Source organism: Gavialis gangeticus, unplaced genomic scaffold (genome assembly GCF_001723915.1).
Source record: "Gavialis gangeticus isolate Ggan-Ray unplaced genomic scaffold, GavGan_comp1, whole genome shotgun sequence".
In the NCBI taxonomy this organism is placed as follows: domain Eukaryota; kingdom Metazoa; phylum Chordata; order Crocodylia; family Gavialidae; genus Gavialis; species Gavialis gangeticus.
In genome coordinates, this window is record NW_017729032.1 from 181,464,855 (window position 1) to 181,476,225 (window position 11,371).

General features: G+C 43.6%; 1 protein-coding gene across 4 annotated transcripts in view; it reads left to right on the plus strand.

Annotated features, from left to right (window-relative positions):
* Positions 1 to 11,371, plus strand: part of CDKL5 (cyclin dependent kinase like 5) — a 174,801-nt gene that overhangs the window by 86,927 nt on the left and 76,503 nt on the right. For all 4 annotated transcript variants that reach the window (XM_019524247.1, XM_019524250.1, XM_019524248.1 and 1 more), the window contains exons 5-6: positions 3,081 to 3,201; positions 4,371 to 4,430. In XM_019524247.1, the coding sequence (XP_019379792.1) occupies positions 3,081 to 3,201; positions 4,371 to 4,430 (181 nt within the window). The remainder of the gene's footprint in view (positions 1 to 3,080; positions 3,202 to 4,370; positions 4,431 to 11,371) is intronic.

Here is an 11,371-nt window from a genome sequence, read left to right on the forward strand (position 1 = left end):
GGGGGGGGGGGGGGGAGGGAAAGGGCATGGGGGGGTGAAGATCAAGGCCCCCACAGTAAGGGAGAGGGAAGGACAGGCACTGCCCAGCCAGGGTGGTGAATGGGGCCCTGGGGCCAGGAGCAGGACAGAGCCGTGAGCGGCTTAACCAGGGGGTGGGGAGGGAGGGCAGCTCCCCACTGCTACACTCACCCCTGGGGGAGGTATGGGGGCATATGCCCCCCACACACACCCTGGATTTGTGCGCAGGATGAGGGTGGGCTGCCAGCTGTGGGCTCAGGGCCAGGAGCTGCACCAGCCTCTTCCAGCAGTGGGGCTGGGCTGGGGCTGGGCTCAGGGCAGGCTCAGCTGTGCGGGGTGGATGGCAGCAGTACTGGGAGGAGTGGCTACAGAGAATTTTGGGATGGCCGTAGCCCCTCAAGTTCCCCCTCAGCACCGTCCCTCCTCCCCATCTCCGCTGCCCACCCTGCGCAGCTGAGCCTGCCTTAAGTTCAGCCCCAGCCCAGCCCCCTGCCAGGGAGAGGCTGGCACAGCTCCTGTCCCCAGGCCTGCAACGGGCAGCCTGCCCTCACCCGACACACAAATCCAGGGGGCTGGGCACATGCCCTCTCATGCCTCTCCCAGGGATGCGCATAGCAGCAGGGAGCTGCCTCCCATCCTTACCTCTCTGCACCCCCTGGATGAGCCGCTCTGCAGTACTCATCCTGCTCCTGGCCCTGGGGTCACATTCACCATCCTGGCTGGGCAGCATTTGCCCCTGCCCTTGTTCCACTCCCTCCCTCACCATGGGGGCCTCGATCCGCCCCCCACCACACCCTTTCCCTCCCTCTTGCCCCTTCGCCATCAGTTGGGCACTGCTCTCCATGCTGCCTGGCTGTGTTTCTGGCAGCGCACATGCACATGGCATATATCGGTGACATTATTGGCCAAAAAAACCTGCTTGCTGATAATGTTAATTTTCCTGTTATCGATGCTAATCCAATATGTGACCGATATATTGGTGCACCTCTAATATATAGTTTTTTATTAAAGTTGATATTGCTAATCAAATGGTATTAAGTGTCAACAGTACTGAAGACCAATACAAAAAAGAGATAAATATCTAATTAGTTAACTAATTGCGAATCTTGTTAGTTACATTAATAATATTTGTTGAAAGAATGTAGTAGGTTGCATGCTTTTTATTATATTTTGTAGTTGAAGAAGAAAATACATTTTCATGATCCAGTTTTACTCTAATAAAAACACTAGGATAAAATGGTGTATGTAGATATCAGGAAGAGCTTTTGCATAATGCCACTTCTATTACCATCTTTATTTTCAATTACACCTCGCAATTTATAAATGCTTCTCATTTTCACAATGTATAAAATGGATTCTCCTGTATTTTATAGATACTTTTTCAGGGCTATTACAAATAAATATACAATTCTTATATTTTAAGGGAGGAGGAGGGAGAAGAATTAAAGAAAATGTTATACAGTAGGCTGGTTTCTATTTAGGGTCTCTTCTGGTTGATGAGCACTTCTTGTCTTTTGAAGAGTCTTATCTCTGCAGTACTCAAATCCAGATTAGACTAAGTCTGATTTTAAGTAATCCCCTTTATCCATTTCCCTCTTGCTTAAATATATAGGTTTATGTTTCACCCTGCTGATACTGATATTCTGGTTCACAGTTATGACACTAAGAAGACAAGTCTTATTTACTGAGATTTCCGGTATCTTTTGGTGGCCAGTATTCTAACTAAATCCACTACAGTGTCTTACTAGAGAGATCTGTGACTACTTCTTATCTTAGATACAAATATAACAAAAAGTATATCGCACATTCATACATTATTGAATGTATTTATAAATTGATAAATTCAGGTGTACATTGAGGTGTTTCTGACATTATAATTTTGAAAAGGAGCTGATTTGCTGCAGTATCTTTGTCCATGTAAAAATCTGCATAAATCTGCAAGTCAATTACAGGTTGTTCTTTGTAAAACAGCATACCCAAAAATTTTTTTTCAATTTTTCCACACAAGCTTCAGAATTCTGTCATTTCTTTGCAGGCACTGTAAGTGGTGATTTAATAAAGTCTAGTAGTTTTACTACTGAACATTGTACTATATGTACTGCTAGACACACATACTACATAATAGTACTTCAAGTTTTCAAGGCTGATGTTCTCAGATCCTTCTTGCCACCCTAATAAGACTTTCTGCATTCTAATTGGCAGCAGATACTCCCCCCTCCCCCCACCCATTCACCTGGGATTTAGTACAGGCTAATCTCCACTGTACATTTTAGTTCACAAGACTGATTGAGAGGTAGCCGGCATTTGCTAACATAATTGAAATCTAAGATTTGTAACCGCAGAGGTTTTGTGCCAGTGTAATTATTTTGATTAGGGATCTGATTTTTTTTCTACTCAAATGGGCAAATCAATACAACCTCTGGAGGAGTGACAGTTGTTTCAGTGCAAAGTGTCTTAGACTGGCATAGTTTATTTTCACTTCCTTACACAAATATGTATGCCACTATGAGGCACCTTTAGATCAATATAGCTGCATCTCCGTCACTAGAATTGTACTATATAGATGTAGTTAAAGCATTTTTTTTGGTATTTAGACAAAGTCATATTATGTATGATTGGTACACAGTTCCGGAAAAACTGCATAAAATATTGCAGAATGATTCATAAACTGCTCTGGTTTTTGGAACTTTCTGTTGTCAAATTGTTTGAAGGAACTCAATTCTAAGCAATTATTTCTAAGTAAAACAGGACCTAGCTGATTTTTTTTTAGATGCTTGCCTTAACACCCTGATCATTATTTTTAAGTTTTTAAGTATTTTTAAGTTTTTTAAAGTATTTTTAAGTATTTTAAGTTTTTAAGTATTTTTCCTTTATAAAGAAAGATTTTTGGTTCACCTGTAGAGAGAGAAGACCTTCACTAGGGGAAGATTATGTTACTTGGATGTGAACATGCTCATTTGCACAGCCAGATTCACAGGCATAATTGTTACTTCAGTATGTTACAATCAAATTAGGGATCAAGTTACCTATTCACAATTAATATCTATATTTTTCACATTTAGAATATGCTTGAATTGCTAGAAGAAATGCCAAATGGAGTTCCACCTGAGAAAGTAAAAAGTTATATCTACCAGTTAATCAAAGCAATTCATTGGTGTCATAAGAATGATATTGTTCACAGAGGTAAGTGTATAGTTTTTCACATAGAAATGAGCCCATACCAGTAATTTTCATACAAAAGGGAATGGTGCTACAGCTTATAAATTGTGTGTTAACGCAGTGTGTTTTATTTTCTTTCTTTCTTTATTTTACTTGAGAACAAATCATACTTAAATGAGCCTAGAAATTTTTTTCCAATGAGATCTGCAGATACTTGAATGAGATCAAATACTACGATAATAGGAATCTCATAAGTGCCCATGCAGATAAATTACCCTATATTCAAAATTACCAAAGTTTCTTTCAAAAAGTATCTAAAGGATATAAAAATAAGACAATTTTAAAGCCAGGTTTGCCCAGTAAATAGTGTAGTTCTGAGGGTCATTAAAGTAAAGATTGTGTATTTTGCCATGATGAAACAAAATTACAAGGGTGACATTACCAATAGAAAGAGATTAAAAGGTACCTTTAATACAGTTTTTTTTCTCTTGATCCACTGTAATGTGTGGCTCTTTCTAGTTTTATGTTTTTATTTTATAAAACATTTGACTGCATGATTTTGTAAGCATTTTAATGGATGGTTTCAGTAACAAAATTCACCTAGAATGCTAATTGAGTTATAATTAAAATGAATCAAAATATAGACAGGAAAAGTATTTTTTTTCTTAATTTCATTGTAAAATGTAGCTAGCGAATTAAGGTTGTACATACAGGGATTACATTTTTTTTATGACTGAAGTATATGTCTAAGAAATTAGAGGAAAACTTATTTCTAGAACAATACTAGGAGCCTCAGAAGGTAATTCTGAGATGGCAAATACTGTATATAAACAAGGTAAATATTTGTAATAAATTGGATAGTAGAATGATATTTCAGTGTGCACGTGTTGATTTTTGTGCCCATTCAGAACTGCAAAGACAGGTTTATTCTTCCCATCTTACCTTGGAGAATTCTTAAAAAGGAAACACAATACAGAACCTGTGACTTCTGCATGATTAGAAAAGAACAGCTTATTTGAAGCCTAGTACTAGTTTCAAGTGCTTTCTGCTGTGATCTATTTTGTTAGTGCTGTATGAATAGCTGTAGTTCTATTACAATTAAATAATGGTGTTTAACAAGTTGACTGTTAAAACTGGACGGTAGCAACTGTATTACAGATTTTCCCCCCCTTTTTTTGTCTCTGATATTCCAGATATCAAACCAGAAAATCTCTTAATAAGCCACAATGATATTTTGAAGCTGTGTGATTTTGGTAAGTTGAAGAGATTTTAAGGCATTAATATACCTGCCTATCTATTTAATTTTAAAACAGCAATCCATTTAACTCAAATTCCTCGTGGTTCAGTTTAAACTCTGTGTTGTACATACCGTGAGTACATTCTAATGGTCAGTATTTAGTATGTTCCTATTTGTGGGTGGTACGTTAATTTGAAGAGGTTGTAAGCTTTTAATTAGGACCTATTGTGAACTATGTGTTTAAATGCAGTTATTGTAGAAATTTTTTTCTATTCATTTTCTTTTCAATTATTAGGACCTTGTCATTAATACAGGTTAGGGGACAAGTTAGTTTTGAAGCTAGCTTGACTGTGGACCTAGGTGGGCAAAATAAGCACATTTTCATTAGTCTCATTTGTATATGAAATATGTAGCAGTGGTGCCAACACATCCAGTGGTTCTGGGCTGATCCTCAAGCCCTGTCTGCCATGCAGGGCTGTGTTGTCTGGCCCACGGGGCTCCCCACAGGTCTGGAAATTTGGCAGGGGAGCAGTGGCAGAATTAACATCCCACAGGCTGTAGGTCAGGGGCAGGCAATTATTTTGGCTGGAAGGCCACTTACCGAGTTTTGGCAAGCCATTGAGGGCTGTGGGGGTAGCACCCCGCCTCTTGACAGGTACCCCACCCTCTGGTTGCCATCTTGTGACTGGAAGTCCCACCCCTAATCCCTAGCCTTTGCTACCAGAAGTCCCTCCCCTTGCCCCTAAAAAGTACTTATTTTAGCAAGGGGTTTTGCCATCCCAGAACCAGAAAAATGCAAAATTATACTTTAAAATTCGAACATCTGTAATATTCATTAATTTGATTTCAAAAAATATTTTGTCCTGATTTACATGTGTTTGCATAGTGTACATAGAGGTGATTGTACAATAGCTTAAAATGAAGTCTTACTCCTTTATATTGGGGGGCATGGGGAGGTGACTATAGGTTTGTGGGGGGGCTGTGGGTATGTTGAGTGTGAGGGAGGGTGTGTGGGGGAATTGGGGTGGATAACTGTGGGGGTGTGGGATGAGGGAGCATGTGGGGGTATGTGTGGAGTGTGGGTGGGTATGGGGTTTGTGGGGGCTGTGTGGGGGAAAGGGTGGCTAGGGTGTGTGAGGTGATGTGGGGTCTGCATGTATGGCAGTACATGGTGGGGTGTGTATGTGGGGCTCATGTGTGTGCACACATGCACACACACACGCTCTGTCCCTCCCTCATTGCACAGATACAAGTATGCACAGACACATACCCATACACCCGCTTCTGGTCTCGGTACCAGCGCGGGTCCCGTCCTCTTACAGTCCAGCGGGGACCAAGGCTGGGCAGCAGAAGCTCTGTCGAGCTGGGCTGGCTCCCTCCTTTCCCTGCTGGCACAGCCTGGCCCAGCTCCATAGATCCCTGCTGGCCAGGGCCCTGTAATTCTGCTGCCCTGCTCTGGTCCCCACTGGCCCTGACACCCTGGTGCAGGCCTCTTATTCCCACCCAGCTGTTGCTGCACACCCACTCACTGCCAGTCGCCCACCTACCACCACTTTCCCTGCTTTCCTGCCCACCACAGCACTCCAGCACCACATTGCTCCTAGCTGCATAGCCATGACTTCAGGACTCAGCAGGAGCCAGCCCTGCCAGCTCCAAGGCCTGGGGTAATCATCCACGGTCCTCCCCTGCCTCCCTCCCCCCCAACTCTTATCTGAATTTCTCTCTCCAGCACAGGGAAGCAGGAACAGCCCCAGGGTCCCAGGCCAGAAGCCTTGCTAGGCAGAGATTTCTGGCTGGGGGGGCCCGGGGTGGGGGCGGGGTAGAGCCGGGCAGGCATTGCTGCTGAGCTGCTGGGTCCTGCCACTGGCTTCCCGTGATCCTACTGCCCCTGACTCCTGTTGTCTTTGACAGGCAGCCAAGAGCAGATGCATATTAATTTTCTAAATTTTTTATGGGCCCTATGGGCCAGATAGAATGGCCTAGTAGGCTGGATCTGGCCTACGGGCTGTATTTTGCCTGCCCCTGCTGTAGGTTGAGCACTTAAGTTGCATAGTACCATATTTACTCGAATGTAGCATAAGGTTTTTATTCTATCAGCACAAGGGGAAGGAGCCCCTCATCTTATATCTGTGTACCAGCATCCACCCCCCATTAAACATATTGTCTATTATTAAACTGCTTCTAGAAGCAGCAAGTACTCAGTCATTGAAACCGACTATAAAGTCATTGAATGCAACACAACCCATGCTGAGAGCATTCCCATAAAACACCTGGCCCATATTGGGCAAATACACTGATGGGAATCTTTGTTTTTGTTGTTTGGGGTTGGCTGTATTTACCTTGGAGTCCCCTCCATCCTATGCACTCTGATGTCTTTGGGCAACCACCCGTTCATTCTCCTACCACACCTTGATGTATGTAGCTTTTAGATGAGGAGGCTGTTGCAAGGCTTCCCAAACCTGGTCTGCTTTTCAGAACCACAAATGTCTGTGGTCATTACCTTAATGGCCTTGTGCATCTCCATCCGTCCCTATGCCATGCCTCGGAAGTGTTATTACTCACTTACATTGATTCAACTTCCAGAGTGGCCTGCTCCTCCTGGGCATTTCTTCTTTCTCAGCTACTCTCAAGCACAGGCTTTCTACCTGGAATCGCACACTCTGCCTTTCTCAGGCTTCAGGCCCCTGGCTCCTACCTCCACTCCTCATGGGTTCTCAGACTCCTGGCCCCACACTTTGCCCCACTCTGGGTTCCCAGACTCTCTGGTCCCACTTGCAGCCCCTCTGGGCTCCTGGACCCTCTGGTCCCACACTCAGCCCCTTTCTGGGCTCCTGGACCTCTGAGTCCATAGGGACCTCTTCCACCCCTTAGTCCCTTCCCCAGAACCTCCAGACTGTCACAGACTATACTCTCCAAACTGGCATGCAGGAGCTGCAGCCATCCTGCTTAGGCAGTGTTCACAAACCAGCCTTCAGGACTCTACTGCCTGCCCAGCTCAGGATCCAGGCTTATATCTTTTCTAAGCCCAGCTCCCTTCTAGGTCGTAGAGGAGAGCAACAGAGTATGGACTCTGGACTTCAGAAAAGCAGACTTTGACTCCCTCGGGGAACTGATCGATAGGGTCCCCTGGGATGCCCATCTGAGGGGGAAATAAGTTGTGAGAGCTGGTTGTATTTTAAAGAAAGCTTACTGAGGACACAGGAACAAACCGTCCTGATGTGCAGGAAGAATAGCAAATGTGGCAAGCAACCAGCTTTGCTTAGCACAGAACTGTTTGGTGAGCTTAAACACAAAAAGGAAGCTTACAAGAAGTGGAAGCTTGGGCAGACAACTTGGAAGAGTATAAGAGTATTGCTCGGGTATGCAGAAACTAACTCAGGAAGGCTGAATCCCAACTGGAGTTGCAGCTAGCAAGGGCTGTAAGAAGGGTTTCTACAAGTACGTTAGCATCTCTGCAGAAAAGGACTTAGGGGTTACAGTGGACAGTAAGCTGCATATGAGTCAACAGTGTGCCCTTCATTGCCAAGAAAATGAACAGCATACTGGGCTGCATTAGTAGGAGCGTTGCCAGCAGATCGGCTGAAGTAATTTTTCTGCTCTATTCTGCACTGGTGAGGCCATGTCTGGAGTATTGTGTCTAGTTTCAGGCCCCCTGCTATAGAAATAATGTAGACAAGTTGGAGAGAGTCCAGTGGAGAGCAGTTAAAATGGTTTGGGGGCTGGGGCACATGAGTTCCTAGAAGACACTGAGGGAACTGGGTTTATTTAGTCGGGAGAAGATAAAACTGAGGGAGGAATGGGTAGCAGCCTTTCACTTCTTCGAGGGTGGTTCCAGAGAGGATGGAGCTAGACTGTTCTCAGAGGTGACAGATGACATAACAAGCAGCAATGGTCTCACGTTGCAGCAAGGGAGGTTTAGGTTAGATATTGGGGAAAAAGCTTTCTGACTAGGAGAGTGGTAAAGCACTGGAATAGGTTACCTAGGGAGGTGATGAAACCTCCATCCTTGGACATTTGTAAGGCCCAGCTTGTCAGAGCCCTGCCTGGAATGATCTAGTTGGGGATGGCACAGCTTTGAGCAGGGGGGTGGACAAGACGACCTTCTGAGGTCCCTTCCAACCCTGATTTTCTATGATTGATGTAGCCCACGATTGTTTCCAGCCACATCTGCCGCCTGCCTGCTCTTAAAGTAGTAGGAGTACTAAGCCTCCTGATACAGCCCTTAAAAAAAAAACAGGTAGGTATTCCCTCCACAGGGAACTGGCACCAGGCCTGGAGGTACTGCAATACCAGACTGGCACCAGGGGGCCAGAACCAGCCCTGACAGCCCCCTCTTTGTGCCAAAAATGCTTGAAAAATGAATGCAGTCCATCTGACTAAAACATAGTGCCCATTGTACTCAGTCCCCCCTCAGTGCTGACTCTTTTCCAAATCATGGTAAACCAGTACATCAAATATATTTCAACTTCCTCTTCACTCCCACAACTGAGCAGTTTATTTCTTTCACATTTCCAATGATTCTTGTTTCTTCAGAAGCCTTAAATGTCTGGCACATATCACCAAACTTCTGTGTAACTGAGAGGTTCTGATGCCCCCTCTCAGCCTGGTACATGTGATTAGTGTGGCCCAGCCCCCTGTGGGGTGGATACATACCAGGCAACACTGCTCCTCATCTGAATAATTTTGTGAAGGGTCCCAGGACACTTGGTTTCAGTCTTGAATGGGGGGCTAATTAGCACATGGATCCTTTGGGGGGTGGTATCTGGAGTAAGGATACAGGCAACCCTCACCATTTGCAGGGGATACGTTCTCGTATCCCCTGCAAATGGTGAAATACGTGAATCAGGCACTGCATTAATGAATGCCATCTGTGTTTATGAACTCAGTGCCTCCCCACGGCTGGCATGGGGGGCACAGCTGTGCTGGTGACAGTGGGAGGCTGGGCAGCGGCAGCCCAGCAGCGGCAAGCACAAAGCTCCCGAGGAGCTCCTTTAAGTGTATTTAAGAAGTGGGTTCAGCATTCGCAAATATTTGAAACCATGAATGCCAAACCTGCGAATAGTGAGGGTTTCCTGTATTTATTTTTATTTCAGCACTTATAAACTTTTTGAAACAGCTAAACTAATTCTGCTTAAACATTACAACAAATTTGCATTTCCATGATGAGCCCAGAAATGTTTAGCCAAAAGGAGAGGCATCCACATTAAGTGTAGATATTTTATAACCAGCAGAAATTCATTGTTGTGAAGGAATTAAGTAGTTGTACAGGCAGTCTTCGACTTACAACATTTTGAGTTCCAATGTTTCGCACTTACAACATTTATAAATTGACACCCTATTTCAACTTTGACGTCAGTTCTGACTTTACAACGCTTGATCCGATGCAACGCCACGCCAGCGAACAAGTTTGCTGCGTCACTCATCTCTTTGGAGAACATCTGTCCAAACTTCTTTGGATGCTTTCTTTAAGAAAGCAGACAAGACTCCAGAAAAACCTGCAGCCAAGACTACCAAGAAGACTCCAGATAAGAGTCTAAAAGTCCAACTGAGAGCCCTTCAAAAAGTCCAGCAAAGTCACCTCAAAAGAAGTCATTCCAAATCAATATGATTGCTATTTACAATATAAATACATTAATGTAGCTATATTACTCATCTATAATTGATTGAGTGGAAAATTCTGGGGTATTTTTGGTGAAAATAGGGTATCAAGCCTTGGTTCAGCAACCAATCCCCCATTTATAACACTGTTTCTTATGAGAAAATTGGCTCTGCGTTACAACATTTCGACTCAAGACATGGTTTTCAGGAACCAATTGTGTCGTAAGTCTGAGGACTGCCTGTATAAGAAAATGAAAATGCAAGAAAACAATGTGCTCATATCTTGGATGGCAGTCTTGCCATTAAAGACAGATAATGATGAAATGCAGATGAATTCTGGCTAGTTTCAAGCAGTTATGTTACTTCATGCGGTTGGTAAGCACGCTGATTTCACTCGCTCTGAATGGTAGCTAGATACAAGTTCTACCTAATTGAAAAAAATAAAATAATACCAGAGGGTGTCTCCTGGATGGAACAGTGCTATAGAGAGCTTCAACTCAGTTCTCTGTTTTCTTCTAGCTTTTGGTCTTACTGGATTTATATAGTTTACTTTTGAATTTGGCTTTGTATTTCAGCTTTGATTGAACTCCAGTTACAAAGTAAAAACCCAGCTGATTTTGTTGATGAGCTGCTAAAATAGCTTTACTTGGCTTGGCTACAAAGAGTAATATTAGGCTGAAGTTATTATTTAGGAAAACCATTTAATGAAGTGGCCTTTAATTGTACTTTATAGCCATATGTTGTTAGCACATGCTAAGTAACATTTTACAAATCTAGTTTAAGAAGACTAAAAATTGTTACAATCTTTTCTACATTATACATGTACAAACTATGAGTAAATTTATGTTACTTCACACCTTAAGACTGTTGAAGACTGAATAACTAAAAGACCACTCTTTATTAGAGGATTTTTTTATGATATAAAGGAGGAGGTCTGAATATGCAAACTGTTCATGACTAAAAAGTACTGAATGAGAGTTGTACACTGGTAACAGTAGGTGCCTGTAGATGTGCTGGGAGGCTGCTCCAACACACTGTAATTATAGCGTGTCAGAGCAGACTTGATTAGGCTAATTAGCACGCTCCAGCCTGCCTGTGTGTCTCATGTATCAGTGTTTCTGCACTTCAGAATGACAGTGGGGATGCTTTAACTTAAGCTCGTTTGATTAGCTTTAGTTAAAGCACCTTGTCCCCGACGGGCCTTCGTAGATCCCTACTAGTAGTTTAGCTCCCCGTTCTGGTGACCACCCTCTTCACCGAGCATTGGTGTTACTGCATTTGGTTGTATTCCCCGCTTCGCCAACCCCACTTCTCGCCTGCCACGACTTTGCTGTTATCCCAGTGGGGCGGGGCTAGTTC